The sequence below is a fragment of the Oreochromis niloticus genome, linkage group LG11 (assembly GCF_001858045.2).
Source record: "Oreochromis niloticus isolate F11D_XX linkage group LG11, O_niloticus_UMD_NMBU, whole genome shotgun sequence".
Lineage (NCBI taxonomy): Eukaryota > Metazoa > Chordata > Actinopteri > Cichliformes > Cichlidae > Oreochromis > Oreochromis niloticus.
The window spans coordinates 28,710,263-28,734,480 of record NC_031976.2 but is presented as its reverse complement, the minus strand read 5'-3'; the positions used below and the strand labels follow the sequence as shown (position 1 = coordinate 28,734,480).

The 24,218-nt window shown below is 40.0% G+C and overlaps 1 protein-coding gene across 1 annotated transcript; it reads right to left on the bottom strand.

Annotated features, from left to right (window-relative positions):
• Positions 1–3,907: 3,907 nt before the first annotated feature.
• xrcc1 (X-ray repair complementing defective repair in Chinese hamster cells 1) lies at positions 3,908–24,205 on the bottom strand. The gene is made up of 17 exons (XM_005455877.2): positions 23,728–24,205; positions 23,537–23,629; positions 22,190–22,297; positions 21,945–22,103; positions 21,515–21,592; positions 20,361–20,484; positions 20,051–20,157; positions 17,701–17,863; positions 17,391–17,619; positions 16,153–16,269; positions 8,665–8,746; positions 8,486–8,585; positions 6,461–6,509; positions 5,716–5,852; positions 5,481–5,571; positions 5,311–5,386; positions 3,908–4,716 (listed from the first exon to the last, which is right to left on the bottom strand). The coding sequence occupies exons 1-17, from the start codon at positions 23,776–23,778 to the stop codon at positions 4,609–4,611; spliced, it is 1,872 nt and encodes a 623-aa protein (XP_005455934.1). The 5' UTR covers positions 23,779–24,205; the 3' UTR covers positions 3,908–4,608.
• Between the last annotated feature and the right edge of the window lie 13 nt (positions 24,206–24,218).

Genomic DNA, 24,218 nt, shown 5'->3' with positions numbered 1-24,218 from the left:
AGCAATGAGTTGCCTTATATGAATGCTGATGAAATTCTGCTTTTCATTTATTGTGATGGATCACTTTTAATGATAGGTTTAAAAAAATGCTCCAGAGATTTGGAGTCGAACAGAAATAATAGAGTCCATATGGCAAATCTGATTTAAAAGTGCCATGCAGGAGAAACTGCCACAGCTGTCATGATAAAAAGAAATCACAGTGGAACCGTCCTTCAGGCTGGTGAGTCTTACTATCGCTGTGAGCTGGGAGGAAAGGGGAAAACCTGAGTGGAAAAAAATCTGATCTATGATCAAAATATAAATGACAAGTCAATAAGTTTTAACAAGAATGCGGAGCAGTTACCTAAAAGGATAAGTATATGGATCTATGAAGCAACACATCAATGAATCAATCATAAATACAATATCAAATATGCATATGGCTTTGACTGAAGTGACGCTCAGATCATGAATCAGCTGTCACCACCAGTGCAAAAAAAAAAAAGTAGTAGTACACTTATTCAGGTACTGTCAAGTGCAGTTTTGAGATACTTGCACTTACATGAGTAACTTCATTTTATGCTTAGCCTCTTTAAGGATTAAAATAAACACAGAAGCACCAGGAGCAACATTAAAGTGACAGATGAATGAATGCATCACCAATTATAATAAACGAACATACACTCACCAGCCACTTTGTTAGGTACATCTTTCTGCTACTGGACTGGTGGACTCCCATTTGCCTTCAGGGCTGCCTTAACTCTTTGTGACAAAGATTCAATAAGGTGCTTGAAACATTTGTCACAGACTTAGACCCATATTGACATGATAGCATCACACAGCTGCTGCTAATTTGTTGATGGCACATGCCAAAGGTGATCTACTGGATGGAAATCAGGTGACTGTGGAGGCCAGTTCAGTACAGTTAACTTGTTGTCATGTTCAACAAACCAGTGTGAGATGATCGGGGCATGGGGCATGCTGGGGCTCGCTCGGGCCACTTCGGAGGCGGGGTGCCCTCGGCCTCTCGGCCCGGGGCTCGGTCACTCAGGCACAGCTGGCTGCCGGCGGAGCTCACGGGCACGTCACTGCAACCCCCCTGGCTTCTGCTCTGCGGCTGCTGAGTGACCCCTCATCTGGGACTCTCCTCAGCTCTTTCTGGGATAGTGGCGCGGCTGCCCCTCTGTTGGTCTTCCTTGGTCTCTTGTGTTCTGGGGGCCTCTGGACGTCTGCAGTTTTGATCTCCTCCATACCTGCTTCATGCCCTGGAGGACGGGGCAGTGGCCCCCCACACCCTCTAGCAGATCATTACATGAAGGAACCTTTTTAAAAAAAAACCAAGCGCGTCCATGCTCACAGGTGTACACACAGGTGATCACACACACAAACTACACCCTTTTTGGCTCCTACCTCAAAGCACACTGTGCGCTGTCGATCTTACGTACTGCACAATAATGTTTAATATTTAGTATTTACTGTCATATTCCCATAGATCATTGTGATGTTGTTTATTACTCTCGTTTTCTTCTTTCTTTCTCAACAGGTGATCCAAGTGATCGATATATGTATTTTTTGTCTGCTTATTCTGTTGGTTTTTGGTTTTTTGCCCTTTTTCCCCGTCCCTCTTCCCCGCTGTTTTTCTTTCCCTCTTTCTTTCTCCCCTTTCCTTCCCCCAGTCAAGTCTGTCCCGTATTCAGCAAGTGAAAATAAAATAAACAATAAAAGGTGAATCAAATGGACCATTACGGCAAGGCTGGGATGGTCCATTTGGTAAAGTAAATCCGTTGGGCATCTTTCTTCGCCTTTAGACAATAATTCTGATGGCAAAAGAACCAAACGGGACAGGTTAAAAAAAAAAAAGAAAAAAAAAAAGGAAGCAGCCATTAGAAGATAGGTACGCTGTAGTTATAAAGCACTGGACATCGTCAGCGGCAATACTCAGGCTCTGGTGTTCAACTAATGTTCTGTTGGTACTAAGAGGCCTAAAGTATGCCAAGAAAACATTTTTTTTTGCTTTAGTTTCTTGGTGAGCCCTTGCAAATTGTAGCCTCAGTTTCTTGCTGGCTGACGGGAGTTACTTTCAGTGTGGTGTGGTGAAGTTTAAACAGTTATATTTTCTCTTTTTCCGCCCATTCTCTTTAAACCCTGTAACACCTAGAAATGGTCATGTGGTCATCTCTGAAACACTCAGATCAGCCCATTTGACACCAAAAACCACGCCACATGCAAACTGACCTAAATGACTTTTATTCTCTATTCAGATTGAACTCTAATCAGGTCAGGATGATCTGTCAAATGTTTGTATTAACGAGAAGTTGAAATAGCCGGTAACAGTATGTTTGGACTTTGTACTCTAACTTCCTCCAAATTAACAATCCACCCCAAAATTCTGACTAAAACAACTGGAATTAATATTTTATGAAAGTTTAACATTTTTAATGACCCATCAGTTCAAAACCTCAGCTAACTCATCGATAAGCAAACTTCATGGAAGAGCTTTTCAACATCTTTTCTTTTTTTTTTTCCCTTCTATTGAGTGAAATCTAATATATGAGAAATGCATTTTCTGTCGCTATTGTTGATAATCTGTCGATCACTCGTGAATTTGTTTCGTGTGTATGTGAATTAATCTTATTGGTTTAAAAATGATTTTGCCATAGTAAGATTGTTAAACAGTTATCTAAGAAAATTAATTAAAACAAATAGATTTTCAGGGCTCTAAAGAGAATGAAACAGCAGAAAGAGAAAGGTGAGAGAGAAAAGCAGGATATTTAGAGAAAAAACATCCATCCCCTTAAGCCAGTACTGCATGGCACAGATAAAGAGGACTAGGTCTATATAGTTAAACAATATTTGGCAGCCAGAGAAAAAAGTTTTTGTCAGGAAAAGTCATTGCTAAGATTCACAAGAGATATAAAAATGCTCATGGGAACGAATGGATTTGCCAGGAAGAAATCAAGGTGACAAGAGTAAGGTGGAAACCGCTATTTAACAAAGTCCACCTGTCAAATTTGACAGTTTAAAAGCAGCCAATCCTTCCCGCTGTCTCACAGACAGCTTTCCAGCGAAATATGACAAGTATTCAGTTGACGCCACTTGCTACCATAAATTTCACCACTTGGAGACCTAAATGCTTTTGACCTTGCAACTTTCTTTCTTTCCCGAGAAACAAATAAGTTCCTGCAACAAAGTTGTTGCAAGCGTCCCTGCTATGCTTCACACTTGGTGGTATGTGTGTGAATCCACCTTAGACAAGAAGTGTACGAGAAGACAATCCAATAGTTGGCCACTTTAAAAAAAAAAAAAAAAAACACGCATCCTTGCTGAGAATCCAAACCTTTTCATCTTTCCTGCAGTGTCTCTCCCCTATAACCACCACTCCTTCCCCCGTCTCTCATGCACATAACATCTTTCTAATCCCCTTGACTGAGAGAGCACAAGACCCAGTGGCTCCAGGGCACAAAACAGGAGGAGAAGTAAATTAGAGAGGAGAGAGGACTAGAGATCACAGAAGGAATGAAAAGGAAGAGTGCCTCTCGAGCTGCAAACACAAGCGAAGGCAGAGAAAGAAATGAGAGCAGCTCAGTGCAGAGACAGTTTGATTAATAAAAAGAAAAGAGAGCAAAGTTTTTAATTAAAAATCTTTTTTTTTTTTTTATTTAGACAAAATAATTAGGTATTACAAGGAAAAAAAGTTTGAGACAGAGAACTGAACAAGCCACTTTGGACAAGCAGCAAAGGAGATGTTAAGCTGGACACTTGCACGTGAATTAATGAGAATCTTAAAAGGGACGCCAACACTGATGTCTGTTTTATGTCCTCAGCCAATGCTTCTTCTACAAACACGAATAAAACCAAATCCAGAACTCATTTATCAAACTTTAGCAAGACAAAGAAATTAATAATTTTATCACTTTTTAAAAAAAAAAAATAAATCAAATAAAACGAAGAACAAAAATGTTGTTTCTTCTTTTTTGCCATGGCTGTAACCTTCCATAACTGACATCTTTCACCTGACTTTGGGTCGTTTTCATAATAGTCTTCACACTTACACAAATGGTGTATTATCACTGCTGCTGGCTGTCAGGACAGGGTGATAACTCATTTCCAGACAGTGCCTGAGGTAGCCGAAGTGAGCAGCAACAAACTGCAGCACAGGAAGTGAGAAATTCAAACAAGTCCTGAGCCAGAGTCTGTGCTTCATTCACAAAGCCCAAGAGACTCAGCAGCACATGGATGATGATGATGATGATGATGACGGTGGAGATGATGAAATTGGTTCCTGGCCAAGCTGGGGCTAACGACCCTCGAGAGCAAAATCTAAAAATAAACCTATACTTAATCCTAACAATAACCTCAAGAAATAAACACTATGTAGTGGACAGTCTGCAGAGCATGGCTGAAAGTTGAAAACGTTTGCAGAGAAACCTGCTTGAGGTGGAGAAATTATATGAATATCAAATATGAAGTCCAATATAAAGGCATCAATAATAACAAACAGTTGACTTATTGCTCTTTCAAGGTGTAGCTATTTATCTGAAAAGGAAAATGTGTGTATGGCTTTCCCTGCTGCTCCTTCATCATGATGAGGGGTGTGAGTGCGGCTGCACACTGCATCCAGTGTATAGTTCAGGGGACGACGGTGTAGGGCTGATAGGGCAGCATCTTTTGTCGTGCACTGATTGCATAAATCCAATCCGGTTTGACAAAGTTCAGATTGGTGTTTTCCATCAGCGCCTGTGAGGAAGTCAGAGCAAAAGCAAGAAGCACAGTCATGTCACGTCATGTCCTGCTTGCATTACAAATGGTCAGACAGGCTGAGGTGTAAAGCCTTTAAAACCCTTCAAACTGTACTTAAGCTGCGAATTCAAAAGGCACGCAAATGGCTGGAAACCATAGTGACCTACACTTGAAAGGTACTCGTCCCCACTGCTGCTCAATTTTTCCTGGGAATGCTAAAGTGCTTCCCAGTTTGCTTCAGTGCTTTTATTTGATTACACCTTGCAAAATAGTAGGTGCATACTGTGTAAATGAAAAGGCCTCAGAACTCTGGGGCTGATAACGCTTGGAGTGGAAAATTCAAAGGGTATTTCCTCTCCCTTTCTTTTTTAGTTTTAGCTGTGCGCACTGTATAATAAAGCAACACTTGACACAAAGTTAAGTGAAGCAATTTCCTTTACAAAATTGTCTTGACTGTGGTAGTGAAAGATAAAAAGCTTACACACACAAGTACACCAAATATTAAATCTTTTTAAGCCCCTGTTAGACATGTTTATTTGGTTGTGGCTGCCAAAAACAACTTATTTTCAAAGAAAAGAGGGTTCGACTCACGTCTTCAAAGGAGTCGTGCCACCCTTCACTGGTCACCACGAACTGCACCTTCTCTGTCATGTAGTCCTCGATCACTCTGAAGCAAAGATAGGGACATAAATTACAGTTATAACTGCACTGATTATGTCTTTTTTGGTCCATTGGGAATAACCACTAAAAGTCTTTCTTACCCATTAAAGGCAACAATGTATCGTAACAGCAGTCGTCTGTCATTGTTGGGGAATTTACCATAGAGGAAAAAATGCTTTCCGCTTAGGAAATCTAGAAGAGAAGACAAAGTGGGAAGCTAAAGATCAAGAAGAGTGGAACACAGTGTGTAGGATAATTGTGAGAAAAGAGGAGAAAACAATAAAGAAAGCAAAACACAAGCTGCCAGCAGCTGGATGGGAACTAATTGATGCATACCTGGGAGCTCGGGGATGGGATGATCCTCTTCAGCTTCAGCGTCTGTGTTTTCATCCGTCGACCCCCCGTACGGATCCTCGTCCTTCACCACCGTTCCTTCTGTTGCTGCTTTCTTCTGTTTTCTCTCCTCTTCCACCCTTTTACAAGGACAAACCTTTTTATCCTACATGTTAACAAGCCTGCTCTCAAAACATGTTTTTTTTCTTGGTATTGTGTGGCCACATTCTAGCAGGAGCCACAGCTCTGCTGTCATTTTAGCAGTATCTCTTTTAAAGGCTAATGTGCCCAAAAGCAGTTTATTAAAGAGGCGTTCTGGTCAAGAATTTTATGTCTTCTCCCATAAACATCTTGAGGGAGCAGATAGACTTCTATTTTATTCAATAGTGTCTGTGCAGAAAGCTGGGAGCTCGTTTAATCTGCTGAATGGTGCTGGAAAAGTAGCATAAAGTGGGTTTTTACATTACATCACATGTTTTTACTGCAATGTCTGCAAAAACAATGCTGATTAGGTCAGTAACGCTGGAGGAAAATAGTAAAACTGCAGCTCATCATGACCTAAAAGACAATGAAATGCTCTGGAAATAGTAGGAGTCACTGGGAAAAACTGGCTCAGTACGAAAGAAAACACGTTATTGTAAAATTATTAATCAAAATAAGACTCAAGCACCCTAACAATCAAATAAGAATTAGTTATCGAAGAATGAGTATTACAAACAGCATAATCAAAATGATTTGTCCCGTTTACCTCTGCAGCTCATCCTCTGTGTCCACTGCAGATTCATCATCATCGCCTCCTGGGAGAATGAGACATAATTTTTTTTTAAGTGTGATTAAACTCACCAGGTTTGCCTGAAAATGTTGGTAACGAGTTTTATATTTAATTCAATTTTCCCTTCACTGGGTTCACCGACAACACAAAATACTGTGACCGCTCTATGACCCTAATCTTAAACTAATGAAATAATTAATCACACATCTGCTGCTTTAAATTCTGGTCACCTAGAGATGGAGATTTTTATGCTGCCATTATGTTTTCTACAATTCTCATCGAGCACAGATGGGAGCGAAAAAACACCAGGCGAATCTGCTTTTTAATGAGTACCCGAGTACCAAATTAAAGGTGAAACCAGCCAAGCCATTTCTGCCAAAAACACCTTCACAGCATCAATTTTTCAGTTCTCTTGCACCCTGCTGGAACGATGAAGTGCCATTCTTCCAAAAGATATTTTCTCATTTGGTGCTTTGGTGACGACTGGGCGGAAAGCTGTCTTACACTTGCAAAAGCCACAGCATGCGATTTTCATCATTTTTAGCCATTCGTCGACTCTCTGTATCACCGCAGAATAAAGGTCATCTGAGAACAAATCTGTGAGGTTAAGTGGACCAAGTAACGACCCCCTGACAGCACAAGCCATCAGATCCCATCAGATCCCTGTAGGATTCAGGTTTTTCCTTTAATTTGCACATCTGCCACCACCGTAAAATCCTGTGTTGTTGACGGGGAAAAGAGGTGGTGGTCTAATTAAAATGCCATCTGTCACCATGTATGCGTTTGGTGGGTCAGCCCTTGCTGTCTGTCCTCTCTGATGCACCTCAGCACTTTACTTCTGGCCCTCGTATTAACATAGAAATGAGAATCATGCTCAAGTCCCTTTATGGTGATTACATCTTGCCCCTGTTCTTTTTTTTCCCCCACCTCAAAATGGATCTACAGTAAGTATGTTGTTCCTGTTCTTTTTATTTATTTATTTTTTTTAAAATGGCAGTGCTGCCATCTCATCCATTTCCAAGTGCTTTATAAAGGTTGTCCCTTTTGTCTAATCCCTGGGCTCTCAAATTGTCCCCTGGCCTCCTCTCTATCCATTCTGTCCTCTTCAGCTCACGTGCAACCCTCTTCTCCATCTCTAGTTATTTGAGCTAACAGAATGAATCATTTTCCATGAGTCTCAGCCACTTACGCTCAGCGCCCGGATCTTTTCAGTGCAGATATACAAATGAAGGTTTACTTGTTTATTCATTAAAATGAATTTAATTAACAAGTATGCTTTAAATTTAGGGTTCCAGACCTTTAGGTTTGTAGTTTCCTTCACTGTGATTGATTCTCACAGAGCAGTTTCCTGGCACAAATAAGTTTATGTAGATCAAAAGGTCATGCAGCAAATAAAATTATGTTGGGGGATCCTGACATTATATATTCAAACTCTTTAAATTTTTAAAGAAAAAAGTGTTATTTTGTTTTTATTTAAATCTTATACAGCGTATGAACAGATGAGGAAACAAGGCTGTAAATAACCTAAAGCTTATATTGCCCGATAAGCAGACTCAAAGACACACTGACACAGGTCTGTGCATGACAGTCTAATGTTGGAAGAGAATACTTTCTTTTTCCTTTTTGCTTGTTTTTGGTTTTTGTTCCTATTACTGGCACTTGATTCAAACTGTAATTGCCTGTTTAACTCGGCTGTCATTTTTCAACTTCCTCCATTTCACCTGATCATTGAACCGACTGTCAACTTCCCATCCCCTGCCATTTCCTTCAGTCTATTTGTCTTGGGCAAACCTTGGCTCTAAGTCAGCTGAATAACATTAAAAAAAGGTTTTGCATTTCATTTTGTAGATGTTTCTGCAATAATGTGCTTTACTCTTGTCCCTATGACAGCCTTAAGAATAAAAGTTAAGCCGAAATACTGATGCTGGCAGAAATGTCAGGTAAAGTTCAGTCACATTTTCTTCTGAATTTTAATTCCCCTAAAAAGCGTTTGATGCCAACCTGGTTCATCCACATCAGTGGAGCCAGCATACTCATCATCTTCCTCCTTCTTCTGTGGCGTCTTTTTGGCCGTGACTTGTTTCTCTTTCTTCTGCGGTGTCTGCAAAACAGCAGAGAGCTTTAAACCTGACATTCGATTATATTTATAGGCTCACTTAAAAAAACAAAAACAAATTTACCTTTGTGTTCATTTCCTCTTCGCTTTCATCGTCCACTTCCATTTCACTCTCTGAGCTCGATTCGGGTCCATCCATCAGATACCTGCAGAAAAAAAAAGTGTCAGGATGATTAAAGACCAAAGAGTAAAGTACCTTTGCTCAACATATCTTGTTCCCAATCAGCTCTACTTGTGCAATGACTCAAACTGCAACAATCCCTTGTCAGGTGAGAGTGGGGGAAAAAAACACAAAGTTCAACAAGATGGCGATATTTTTTAGCTGACAGATCAATGATCTAATGTTTAAAACATTACCACAGTCGGTGTATTATATACTTTGAAGTTTGCATAGTGGGAGAAATCTAGTTTTCTGCAGGAGGGACAGAAATACAAAAACTTCTGTCAACTCCCCAACAAAACAAACAATAAATTTTCTGGGGGTGGAGTTTGGCCTTTTTTTTGTTTTTACCAATTACTCTCAGTCACAAGTGGTTCATCTGAAGCACTCAGTGAAAACAACTTCAGTTTTCAGTTTGAATTAAGGCAACCTATCTCACAAAGATAAGAGCTGGCAAAGTCAGAAATCACAGAAACTACTCATTTGTTCTTTAAAATCCATTCCTGCTTTATTTGTTTTTCTTTTAGTAAAACAATACAATAGTATAGTTTTTAACAATTACTACAGTGGCTGTTACATTTCTAAACTCTTTTAATCAGTATTAAAAAGGTTTAGTGTACTAGGATGTAATTATGGGACATAAGAGTTGAAACTGGTAAGAAAAGCTCTTTTAGTTTTGTTCTGACCTGCTATATTACTGTACAATATGGACTGTGGAGAAATGTACTATCAGAAAATCCACTTATCCGTGTGGAGCAATGAGGGAAAAAAGTTTAAATTAAATAGGGATCAATGGAGCCCTATTCCCAGTGGTCTGACAACTCCAGATTTGTCCTTTTTCAGAGTGATGGGGGGCATCAGGGTGAGGAGAGAGGTGGATGAAGTGCTGCACCCATCATATCTGATGCTTGCTGCACATGCCTGCAGGAGAAGTGTTATGATCTTTGGATGGTCAGGATAGGTTCAGCAAGATGTGCTAAAAAAATGAGTAGCTGACTAACTGAATGATCAGGTTTTTCCATCAATTGATTTTTTTTCTCCCCTTGAGGCATGGGTATATTCTAAGATAACAATGCCGGGATTCAATGGGCTTAGACTGTGAAAGAGCGCTTCAGGACCCATGAGACGTAATTTTCATGCACTGATTGACCACCACTGCATCCAGAGCTCAACCCCACTGAGACTGTTTGGGATGTGCTAGAAAGAATTTAAGCAGCGGTCTAACTCAGCATCAATACAAGATCTTTTATGAAAGATTAATGCAAGTTTGGATAAAAATAAATACTGAGAGTTGATCAAAGTGATGGCACAACATGTGTGCAATTATTTTGACCTTTTTTTTGGCTGGGCAGTGTAGGATGATTAGTCTAGATCAGTGTTTCCCAACCTTTGGGAACATGCCATGTATTTCACATTAGAAAAATCACATGGCACACCACCAAACAAAAATGTCACAAAAAGCATATTGATCACTTTCCCCACACGCCAGGTATCGCGGAATTGGCTTGGTTTGTCCCCAGTATACCTTTTTTGCCTTCTTCTGACCACTACTCATGCTAGGGCCTTCATCTGGGTCGCAATTTTCTCCACTTTTCCTTTCAAATATTTATCGAGTGCTATTACGCGCTGACTTGCAGCATGAGTATGTAATTTCTTCTTCATCTTCTTCTGTTGTACTGGTGGTTGAGAACCCATTTAATTGGAGCAAGAAGTTGCACTGCCCTCTAGTGGAAGAGAATGTAACTGCTCTGCCCATTACTCACGCTGGTCGCTTACAGTACTAATCAGGTGGAACCAGATAATCTTTTCACGGCACACCAACAGTGGTTGGGACACACTGGTCTAGATGTAAGCATATGTTGTTGTAGCGCAATAAAAATAAATCTACATAGCAATAGTTCGCTGTAAAAATGAAAGAACCACAGGAATGGATCAGTGATTAAGTCCACCTTTTTTAAACTTACATGCAATTAAAAATGTGATTTTAACACGGCAAAGCAAAATATATATCTCAACTCATGTCTCTACTTTTCATACTTCATACCTACACAGAGCAAATTGATTCAGTGAGAAAACAAAGGAAATTACAAAGGATTGCAGGCGAGTAAGAGTCGCACCAATCTCTGCTCTTCCATCTGTGCCACATCTACTGTAACACCAGGCAGACGACACTACAAACTACAAGGTTAATAAGTTTTCTCACTGAAACTCCAACCTTTCAACTCCGTTGTCATCATGAAAGGGACCAAACACACAGACGCAATCATGATTTTCTCCATCTTGTTATTGTGATGCTAAATGTCATTTCTATTGGCAGGGCAAAAGCTACCAAGAAAAATCCCCTCTTGGGCAAATATCAAGTACTGCCATAGCTATAATACTGCTAAAATTACTCCCAGTCAGACTCCTAAGAACAGTTGGATTAGTCTAAATTCCAATTTCTGTTTAACAGACTGGTAAAACGACCCTCTAGGGACATTTCTAAAAATTACTTCATTGTTAAAATGTTTTCTGAAAACTTTAAGAGATTGTACAGAGAATAAATAAGCTAAATAGTCCAATAAACTCCACCGAGAACACCTAACTGTGTGTAGTGATAATGACACTGAATGTGACATGTAGAAAAACAAGCAAGTAATGAGTAGAAAATCAGTCTTGCAGCTCTTGCACACACACACACACACACACACACACACACACACACACACACACACACAAGCAGCGGTATAAATAGGAAGCATCCAGTGATAACGTTTTATTTCTCCCCACCTTTTCTACATTTTCCCTCAAGCCTTATAAATTCAGCTGGACTTTATTAACTTGGAAATGTGAAGTGCAGAGAGTTGAAATGCCACAGTTACTGTGTAATCGTTTCCACACATACCACAGGGAGATATTTTACTGACCTATGCTTACTTGTGTTATAAAACTCAGTGTCCAGAAAATTGGATAAAGAAAAAGAACAACGTGGGCAAAAGAAACTGAAAAACGGCTTCTTAAGATAGTGAGAGTTGTTGAGCAGCTTGATCTGCTCAGTAATGAACAGGTGACACGTAACTTTACGTAACACAAAAAAGACACTTTAAAAAAAAAATAAAAATGCAGAAATAAATGTAAAAGAATAAACATTTATATTACTGACATAAATGAAATGATTTTTATGGAAGACTTATTTTTAAAAGAAATAATATGTAGCTCAAGGTTTTTTTTAAATGAATTTATTTTTTTAACCGTCCAACAAAGTAGGTAAAATTCCCTCGACTATGAAAGCAACGCATAGCAAAAATATCAACTTCAATAGTTGCAGTCGGGGTTTCGAAAAGCGGCGTCAAAGGATTTATCATTCATCGCTCAAAGTTTTAAAAATAACAGACATATTTATTGGCCTCTACTTTTAGCCCAAGATTACACTCTGTCAATGTCAGCGTCTTTCAATGATGTCGTGTTAACAAAAACCTTTAAAGTCACAAAGAATGTTGCAGAAATGCTGTTGATTTTTTTTCACCTTGAAGCTTCTCATCTGTGAGTCCTTAAATTTCTACAAATATTTTCTTTTAAATTTTGTAAATATTTTATTTTTGTTTGTTGATGGAAAAAAAGGTTTTCTGATACGAAGATATTTTTGTTAAACTAATTTTTAATAAATAAGTGACCTCACTTGATGTACTTTTACGCTTTTTGCAAAACGCCACGATGCAGTGAAGTGTTTGAAAGAGCATTGTGTTTTAAATTAATTAAAATGCATTCGTGTTGCTGTGCTGGCAGCAATATAGCAACATTCTCCATGTCCTCCTTCAGATGTTGCTATAAAGCACTGATTAATTGAGAAATATATTTACTCACTGGGTTCTTTTTTTTTTATTGGATGCTATGGATCTAAATGTGCACCTTCTCCCCTCCTCCTCTGCCTGGATTCTCACTGATTGGGTAATGAATGTGCAGAAAGCATTTCTTGGGTGCTTAGCTGATGTCACAGGCTCATTAACATATACACGACATGGTCCGCATGCATGTCAGGAAACAACGAAGGTGAGCATTCGCCTTCAGACACTCGGTGTTTGCGTGCACGTTGGGAGCAACAGTTTGAGTGCGAGTGTGCGTATTTGTTTGGGTACTTGTCATCATCAAAGTAAGTGGTCCCTTTAATTACCCATAGCAGATGCAGCTTTTAAATAAAAGATACATCATCAAAGCCGCACACTCCACAGGCTGCACAATAGCGGAGCTGGGCAGGGGAATGGATTATTCTGACAACGGGAGAGGGGGAAGCAGACTGGGGGCGAGAGATCTTCCCTACTATCACAAATTGATATAGAAAGGGGAGCGTTAGGGCGAATGACGACACAGGCTGCAGTCAACTTTTCATTTGAATTTACTTTTGGAGAATCGTAAAATAAAGATCAGATTTTTCCACGTTGTGCCCTTCAGCAATATTTTATTTTAAAAAGCTTTCCTCAATCTCTCATTCTTCGCGTGCCTCATATGCAGACTGTAGCTGTCTAGAGAAATCTCATCACACTGCAGCTCTGGCCACTTTCATTTACAGCTTTGAAGTTCGACATGAAAACTATCAGATTTCAGCGCACCTGTTTTATCTGCGAGGTATGCCCTGCCGCATCACGGCGATGATCTCTGCGAACTGACAGTGACACCTACCCGATAGTCACACCTAATTATAAGCAAAGGAGGGCTCATTAATTACATCTGAGACATTCCCGAGTGCATTCCTGGGACGCAGACAGCGCTGAAATCTGACGCTTCTTTTCCATTATGGAGGCATTTCATTACTTCGTTACTTATATATTGTTATAACATATATGTAATTATAAAAACTCTCATGTCGTTGCAAACAAGGTTTGAGAGAAACATAAAGGTAATTAATGAGCTGACATTTTCAGTTTTAATGATGAAAGTGTTAAACTAAACTCCCTGTGTAAATGTGCACTGGCACTCGTGCACAGTGTAAAAACAGGCAATGAATGTGAATCTTTGATTTAGAGTATCTGCAGGGTTTGAATGATTAGAAGGAGGGCATGTCTTTCTTCAGTGCTGATGACTATCATCAATCACCATGCAGATCCACAATTATTCAAGTACAAGATACGTTTTTAAATCATTCATTGATGCTGCCTGTGACAGAACCCTGAACACCCTTCCCTGGATGTCATTACTTTCCAAAGTAATGACATCTAGGGAAGGGTGAGGCAACTTAAAATTCTCTCTTCTGCAGCTCCAGTTCTGGATGTTGCAGCAGCAGTCAACTAGTCCTGATTTTGTGGAACAAAGCATCAGCCAAAGAAAAAGGACTATCAAATGATCACTTTTCTAAAAATACTGCTGCCAACTAAATATAAAATTTTATTTTATTTAAATTTATCTTCAGCCCTGCAATCCTTCCTCTTTGTGATGTTATTTTCTGAAAAGTCTGGACAGCTCAGAAAAAATATTTTGAATTCTTCACAATTATTGGATGTTCTTAGTTTTTATTATCATATAAGCAGTATAGCTAAAACAGTGGGTAACCAAGCAGGCTGCTTAAAGCACACTGGTGAATGCTAACGTAGCAGGCAGTGTTTGGGGAAACCCTCGTAAAGCAGATAGATGTGACGGCTGATGCAGAATCAGACACCAGATGAGGAAATAATCTGAGAAGTCTTCAACAGTTTGTTTCGTACCCACTGCTTGTTGTTTGGAGGTGAGTCTCATATTGTGTACGAAGAGTTAGACACAGATAAACGTAGGTCATTAAGAGTAGTCGTCCTTCTTTGTCAACCATAAAGTGTGTAGATAAACTCAGGCTGCAGTAAAGCGGCTGCAGAAAGGGAAGGGGGTCGGAAGTGTCTCTCTAACTATAACTGTACTGCCACTGGGTTGTTTAGGATGTTATCACATGCCTGATATTGATGCGATATCAGGCACTGTGCACCCTAGACAGGTCCCAAGTCTGTTGCAGAGCCAACACAGAGAAAACTTTCCTCTTACATTCACACTGGCCAGTTTGGAACTGCTATTAAAGCTAACATGCACGTCTTTGGACTGAGGAAGGAAGCCAGAGCACCCGAACATAACATGCAAACACTACACACCGAAACCCAAATGCTAATCCTCAGCCAGCCGGTGGATTTGAACCCAGGACCTTCTTTTTAGAATATCAGTTCTGCATTAAATATCGTGCTTATCATCAGTACTGCTACATTGCAACATACCTCTATTAGACATATACTATAGGGCAGCGGTCCCCAACCTTTTTTGCACCACGAGCCGGTTTATGTCCGACAATATTTTCACGGACCGGCCTTTAAGGTGTCACGGATAAATACAACAAAATAAAACCAGTACCAGTACCAAAAAAAGAAGATTTATTCATAACACACAGGAAAAGACCCAGGGAAACCGAGTTAACGATAAAACAATAAAAAAATAACGCTAAAAACCGATAAAAACACTGAAAACCATAAATTTCACCCGAGCCTCAACTCTCGTGGCCTGGTACCAAACGACCAACTTCTTGACTACATTTAAGATAAGACCCTTTAAAAAGGCAGAGCGGTTCAGTAAATTCACACAAAAAAAGCAGAAATTGAGTACACTATTCAGTGTTAGGGTCTCAGAAACCACCTTCCCATTGTTTTTAGCATAGTAACATTATTACTATACAACACAGGGATGAAGCTGATTCATTAGGAAGATGTACACAAAACTAGTTACAAATAACAGTAATTAAAATTAGTACAGCTTATAGAATACCAGGCTTCATATACTCTCATATGCCTGAGCTTAATGAGGTCAGTGACCCTGGATAACCGTGATTGCTTGTCTTCAAACCAGAGGCAATCACTGACAACGAAACAAGTATGAAAGGACTCCTTAAATTATAAGGCCCAGCTACATAAAGTAAACTGCAGTCCTATCCCAATTAATTTGGGCCATCCACTGCCTGAAATGAGCATTCAGCTCTACGTTATTCAGCACACACAGATTTGTGTGGAGCGATGACAGAGGGACCTTGATGCTGCTAAAGTTCCCCCTATAATGAGCCCTATAATTAGATAGCTGCTGGGGTTGGGTGGGTTGAATTTATGATCACAGCAGGGATCATCTGCTCAAGGTTATAATGTTCTCTGCAGCAAGTGGGCAACACTGCTGTGAGGGGTGTATTTTGGGATGATTCAATCAATGAGTGTTTTGCATAGACCGTGTGGTGGAGAGATGCAGACGTGGCCTTAATCAGATGCGGATTCAGATGTTGGACACATGTTCCATGTTATAACCCGCCTGTCACTGAGTGGAAGTGCCCTTTTAATCAGACTGTTCCCGCAGTCAAGCTTGAGCATGTGTCTGTTATTAAAGTAAAATAATTTCTTTATATAATCTTTTGCATTTCACACTCACCTTTTGTAGGAGATTTTCTGCTTCCTCTTGTGGCAATCCAGCACCCAATCCTTGCGTACGATGATTCCACCCGCTGATTTCACCTGGCTGTACTTGGGGGTGTTAGCGAAGGCACAGCTGCAGATTAATGGGCCGAAAGAGATGCACGGACACACAGAGACACGTATGGTTACATCAGTAAAGAGACGCTAACAAGGGCAGGCTGTTCTGACAGCAGAGATCAAGATGCAATCAAACTGAATTACTGCGAGTGCTGACAGGACTTTTACACAAAACTCTGCTGTTTTTCAAAGATGATAATCGACATCACACACACACAGAAAACCATCTGAAACAATTACAACACAGATCTCGCGCAAGGCACGTTTGATATTTTGCTTAAAGATAACGTGATCTCTCTATTTACCGTGATTATTTTCAGAGATCATTATGATATTTCAGCTTGAACGTCTCAGTCAATATTCAATTTTAAAGCTATTTATGAAAAGCATAGCTTGAAAAAGTCTTCCTTCTGCTTATCTCCCTTCAATTTTATCATGTGCCAACTCTCTGCAGTTTCACCACATATTGATCTTTTGCCTTATCTGCAGCTCTTTTGCATTTGCTCATTTATCTCCGCGCATTCTCTCGGTGAATGTTATATTTGTGAGCTGTCCTTGACACCAAAGGACGGCAGTAAACAATGTCCTTAACAGCATGAGCTGGTGTGGTAAAATAAAAGCCATATTTTATTAAAGCTGATGTTGTGTTGATGGTGACAACTAAACCCAACAACACTGTAAATGAAGCGACATTAAATTTTGCACGGGGTTAGGAAAAAACACCCCAAATGCCCTTTGGAACAGTAGGTACTATAAATTTTTACTGTTCTAAAATCATAAAAAAAATAGCTGAGAAAATTGATATAACTTTAATGTCTGTCCATAAAGCATAAGACTAGAGGATAGAGCCTGCAGCTGTTAGCCCACCACAAAGACAGAAATGCCAATAAGTAATTCAGAAGTTTGGATAAGCAGGTTTTGTTAACCTTGAACAGTACCAGACTCCCCGTTTCCCACTTTCTGCTAATACACTCTAACCACCCGCAGGCTTTAGCTCCCCGTTCACTGAGCAGACACGGACAATGGAATAAATCTTTTAATCTAAAGTCTGTAGTATTAAATTCAAGTATTAAATTCAGGGGTGAATTAAACTTATGAATGCTAGATTATGCCAATCCCTTCCTTTCAGCAACTTACATAAGATGTGTGGCGTCAGGCGTCCAATCGGGTCGATACTTGGCTCCCATTTCCAGCGCTTTTTCCCTCAGCTCCCCTCTGAAGGGGTTCTGAAATCCACTGAGGACAAACACCACCCCCTCCATGAGCCGGGTGAATGGGACCTGCTGCTCTTCCTGGGATTTTGCCTTCTGTTTAGTTTTAGGCTCACTCTCCCTCTTCCTGTCAGCGGCTTTCTGCACTGGTGATGCTGTAGAGATTATTAGAAAACTCAAGGAAAGTTCTCCACATGAATAAATAACTTGTTGCAAAGATTCGGAGACTGTGTTACCTTTGGCCGTGCTTGGGCTGGGTGTGCTGACTGGACTCGGCTTGTGTTTGGGGGTTGCAGCTTTACCCTCGGGTGAACCAGATGGACTTTTTTTCTTCGAGGGAGGAGGGCCGGGGGCAGACTGTCGCTCTTTGCTGAATTCAAATTTTCTTTTTGCTGGTGGCTAGAGGCGAAAATTCAGAGTTGAAATTACTATTTCATGCCTGACGTCCACTTACACCTTGTACCAGTCTGTATTATTACTATAGTCTATAGATAAAATCAATCACGTCATTGGGAAAGCAAAAGAATTATCAAAGGATCTGTGGGAGAAGATAGTGGAACTTTATATAAAAGGGAATAGAGAATACCAATCAGCACTGTTCAAATTCTATTTAAGAAGTGGAAAATGAGGGATTGTGTTGAAACCAAACCACGTTTAGGAAGACCATCAAAAACATTCAGCCACACCTGCCAGGAAAATTGTTTGGGATACAAAGAAAAAACACAAATAACTTTAGCTGACTGGTGTGGCTGCAAAATAAGGAGGCATTCGAAGAAAAATAGGCAGCATGGTCAAGACATTACTGTAGCAATGTCACAAAGCAGATGCTTACATTGTGCCTAACAGTAAAGAGAGAAACTTTGGATTGATGAGACCAGAACTGAAGCTTTTGGTCACAACCATAAACGCTACATTTGTAGAAGAGTCAACAAGCCTATAATATAAAGTACCCCATTCCCGTGAAACACACAAGTGGATTGCTGGGGAAACTTTAAGCTACACAGGCGAAGGGAACATATTCAAAATTGATGGGAACATGAATGCAACATGTTACTGAGAAAAAAGTTGCAGTTATCAACCCAGAAGCTGCGCATAGGAAGTACATGGACATTCCAGCTTGACAAAGAAATCAAAACATAACAAAAAATGATCCAAGGCCAAAAACAATCATACATTTTGCCACCATAGAATAAATTAAGAGCACAACTGTATCTATCCATCTATACTTAGTAGAAAATTGGAACCATAAGAGGAATCACTGGGATAGCTTTCAGCTGGCTTTACTATGCGCAGGCATGTGCAGCTCATCCCAGCAGGTGGTTTTTATTCGCTTTTCCTTTCAAAAGCCAAAGTGATATGTGGCTGTCATTTCCACGTGTCTGAGCCCCTCCTACTTTTCTTCTCAAGGTGTCCTCAGGCAAAATCACAATGGTGCATTTTCATGTGTGCCATGTGCACATGAAAAAAAAAAAAAAATAAACACATTATGTATTTTAGGATTTCTCGACAGTGAAGGTAAAAATTATAAAGAATTACGAGTATCAAATTTATTTCACAACAATTTCCTATTTTTCAACCATATGGATTTGTCATGATAACAAACCAGGGAGCACACGTGTATTTCTCTTCCAGTCAAGCTACCTTAGCCAAATGTTACTCCAGTTTAAATATGTGCATTCACAAAGAAGTTCATATCAATGCCCACTGTGGGCCCAACTGATCTCAAGTCAGTTTCAAGTATTCTGCCATTCTTGCTATTGACTGAGACCCCAGAGGCTGTTCAGAGTGTGTTACAGGCTCATTACATTGTAATATTCAGTGTGGAGGAGAAAGAAAGAACTAAGTCTTTGTTTTGGGGCCTCAAGTATGATACACAACGTTTCCATCGGCCTTACACCGAAACATGTGTATATTCAGGCGCTTTAGTTGTGATTCTGGGAACTTAATCACTTCTGTCACCAGCTGCTTCTCGCACACTGGTGATAAACAACAAGGGAATTACATCACACGCAGGTTCTTAAAAGGGAATGGCTGTGCCGGTAAAAAAGTTACGCTCCATCTCAGATTTCAGCTTTCCTTATCAATGAACTATGAGGACAGTGCATGTTTTCATGTGGGAAAACAACTCAATGAAACCAGGATCTTCAGCTGATGCAGTTCTGGGAAATGAGCTGCTCAGTAACAATGGTTCATCACCTGGCCTATTTTTACTTCAGTTATTAGATCAAAAGCTTTGGTGGAAGTGAAACTCTTAAGTCTAAGAAGCACTTTGCCACAGGTATCCTGGGCTAACACAGACAGCATTAAGCTGGTATGTTTTTCATTCTCATCGCAGCTCTCAAAGAGAAACTGTGTGAGCATGGGGACAACATGTAAACCCCATGCAGAAGCGACCTTTCTGGGTTTGAAACCAGAAACCTATTACTGTAAGGCAACATAGCTAACCACTGAGCCACCACGCTACAGTATCACACATGATACCACAGATCCCAAACCAACACAAACTATCCTGCCTCCACTTTCATGTGGTCTAAATATAGAGAAAACCCTCCTGCCCATTAAGTGGAGGACGGGGGTGTTTACTACCTGTGGTGAGGCAGAGGTGGAAGACGAGGCCTGGCCTGATGAGTGGGAGCTGCCGCTTGCTTGCAGAGCGGCAGCAGCGTAGCTTATCTTCTCACTCTGAGGAGACGCTACAGAGAGAGAGGTGCAGAGAGCAGGTTAAGAAAAAGAGCAGCCTGATAATAAAGAACGTCTTTGAAATCACTTCTTCGGAAACTAATTAGTGCTCTGTTGGGTTTTTATTATTCACCAAAATTACCGTTTAATTATCACAGTGAACATAAAGAATTTAATTGGCCTCCAGCAGCTGGTAAACTCAAACAATTGCATTTACCTTTGAGTGAAGTGCTGGACTTTGTTGCGTTCTCCCGACTGAAGAAGAGACTGCCAGGTTGAAGGCTGTGCCCGGATGAAGGAGACTCATCCTTCACCCTGAACTGTCCCAGCTTTGTCAGTTTCTGACAGGACAGAAGAAGGAAGAGTTCAGAGGCAATAAGGAAGATAGAGAGACAGTAGTGTGTTTTCCCCTAATACAGCAAAAAGGCTCTAACATGACAAATGGGTCCATGAGTAAGAAAGTTTTTCCCAGAGTAGATTAATATCCAGGAAGTGCTAAAACAAAGGCGTCAGGCGTTTATGCTGAATTCCCACTACAGCATAAACAAAAGTAAAAAAAGATAAATCAAGTAAAAATTCCTGTTCAAGTAAAAGAGTACCTCACCAAGCACATTTTGAATTTTACTATAACACAGTCACAGGGATTATTATTTAAAAAATTAAAAAGATGATGGCATTGAAAAGACACAGAATGGGCGAATGAACCTCAACACTTCAACACTTGTCACCATTCGTCACCATCAGTTGCAAAAAAACCAGATGTGATGAGAAGGGCAGCGTGTCACAGTGCAGTTTCATACCACAGCTAATCCTCTATTTTGAAAGATAGAATGACCAGACTAGAATTTTTGTTCATTCAAAAACGAGTCAGCGAGCTCATAAACTCAAGTGTGAGGTTGAGACAGAGAAAGCCGTTGATGCAGCCTTCTATAGGCCTGGAAGTCTTTTTCAAAGCACGTCAGAATTTTTCCGATCCAAAAGCTATGTTCATATTTCTTACTGTCTATGAGTTAAATGGAATATTATAATAGAATATTAGGCTTTGTAAAGGGTAAAGTACAGTAGCTTGTCTGTGCACTGATGACCCCGTCACCGCTTATCCTTCCTTGGACAACTTTTGATAGATACTGACCCCTGCAGACTGGGAACACTCCACAGGAGATGTACCATCACCTTGTCAGACATCCCACTTGCTCATTTTTCCTCCGTTTAACACATCAACTTTGAGGGCAGAATGTTCACTTGCTCCCTAATACATCCCACCCACTAACATTTGCCATGATGAAGAGATAATCTGTCTTATTCACGTCACCTGTCAGAGGTCATACTGTTTTTCCTGATTGGTGTCTGTGGTCTCAGTGGAGTACTTACTGGGGAGGAAGTTGGAGGAGGATCATTTTTGTCAGGTGGTGAATGAAACTTAACAAAGGCAAGCCCATATGCAATATTCTATAAAGAGCAAAGACAGATTCACATTATATTTGCATCAAAGAGACACAATTCAAACTCCATTACAACTTCAAACAGCCTCAACAACAGGATACCTGAGACAAAGGATCTGGAAAGATGATCTCAGTGCTTATATTTCATTGCACAACAAAGTTACTGTAACTGGAAAACCACACAGCGCTGTTGCTTGCAATTACATTGCTTTCATTTGACACTATGCACCAGGTCCCGTTCCACTACTGTATTCAGACATTGTCATCATTCCATAAACGGCTTCAGTCTTAAACATAGATACATTTGCTAATTACAAAGGGCTCGTCATATTACACGTCAAACACTCTTAGGCTCTTACCTTGCTGTATGGCTGGCTACACACAATTTTCACTTTGTCCCACTTCTCCTGAGCTGTGCTCTTCTGCAGCTGGTTGGGCCCAAAGAAACGCACACGGTTCATGTTGGTGCCACTGCGGCTCTCCGTGGGGGACATGAAGGAAGACGTAACCAGGAGAACCTAAAACAGTGAGATTAAAATCAGACTGGATGAAATGAAGTCAATATAGCATTCAGGAAGTTAATTTAATATTTTTGTAAGAATACCTCATAGTCCTGATCTCTGACAGCTGAAGAATTCCCCACCAACACCTCAATGAAAGCTGAACCTTCATTTCCAATGTCAATGCTGTGCACCTGCTCTTCCTTTTCAAACTGAGGAAAAAAGTAAAAGTTGCATGGTAATACTTCTCAAGGAAGCACAGGACACACTTCTAAAAGAGATTCTTAATCTCAAGAGCTGATGTTAAATAAAGATTGAAAAAAAAATCTATTCTAAGGCAGAAAGTAAAGCGAGAGAAGAATCAACACACAATCTACCCGAATGAATCTAAAACCATGTGGTACTGGCATTCAGCTCTCTGATCCCTGCACAATAAAGACAAATTCAGCTTTTTCGAGATAAATGGAAATATCGCCAAATTTGTCTGTATGGTAAGAAAGACATGATTGATAACAAATAAAATGTTAAAAGTACCTGGATCTATCTGTATACGATTTTATTTGGTGATGTACCAGATAAACAGATTATTTAGAGCAACTTAGAGCACAACTTAGAGATTACTTAGATCATAACTTTAAATATGTTTGATCATCATTATCTAATAACAGTAGAAATAACTTTATTTAATAGCACCTTTCAAAACAAAGTTACAAACCGCTTCAATTCAGTTCAATTTGATACATACAGTGCCAAATCACAACAACCCTCACCTCAAGGTGTTTTACATTGTAAGGTAGATCCTTCAATAATACATACAGAGAAAAACCCAACAATCATATGACCCCCTATGAGCAAGCGTTTTAGTGACAGTGGGAAGGAAAAACTCCCTTTTAACAGGAACAAACCTCCAGCAGCCATCTGCCACCCCTCCCTTCTTCACAGGGCAAGATTGGAAAAAAGCTAAAATAAATGATTACTTGGAGAAAGTGATAAAACAATTATGAAGGACAACAAAGACATAACTGAAGGTGAGGGTACAGAAAGCATCTTTATAACATATGAGCACTTAAATACTTTTAAAAAGTAAAAACAGAGATTTGAAAGATGATTGCGAGCTTGCCAACTGATCTTTTCAAGGAGACTGTTCTCAGTCGTGATTGTGGGATTGGCAGCAGAGACAGTGGACCAGGTTATCCGCAGGGGCGGTGACACAAGGTCTGAAATTCACTTTATAATTATAATTTGTATGTAAACTTCTTTTAGTGGAAAGAAAGCAAATATAAAAAGTTTGTTTAAATTCATTAGATTGTATGATTCTCCCAAAGTTACATGTGTGTGGTTTAGTGTTTGTGTTATGTGCCATCTAACTAATATCGTCAACGACAACTCACATGTTATTGAATTAGTTTGCTGTCACTTGAACACAAAAAACAAAAACAAAACAAACAAACCTGCAGAATGACTGATATCTGCTTCTCCCCGGGTCTGGCTGCTTTCCATTTTCTGTACGTGTCAGAGCTCAGCAGGTTGTCTGCCTTGTGTGTCTGTTTTTGTAACACAACATATGTGAGTATGAAGCAGCCTCACAGCTCAGCTTTCTTCATACAAATCTCACACAAGTAATACATCATACTGAACTTACAGAGTCCTCGGTGCTGCACGACACGACGTGCTTGAGTTTGATTTCTGGCATATCGTTGTTGTTACTGATGATCGTCAGGCTAAAAGCTGATCGATTAGTCCACTGATCACTCACATAAACCAAACGGGCGCGTGCCTCCCCACGAAGCGATCGCAAACGGCTAACAAGTCATAAAACACATCCAGTTTCTCTCCACTGGAAGTGATTTAATCCTGAAAGTTTAATTTCTTATTAGTCAGATAAGCGGCTGACTAACATGTTAGCATGCTAACAAACAATAGGCAACTCTCCTTGATGGTTTTGGTGATTTTAGCACACCTAAAGGGCTGTTCCTCGTAAACTGTTCACAGCGTTATATGCATGACATATATCCGTTACTCTGCTGTTACAGAAAATTCATACTGTAGATTTTGATTATGAGTTAAATGTGCGTGAAGGTGCACACATTTTCCCACCAAAAGCCTGTAAACGCCAGGATGTGACGTACCTTC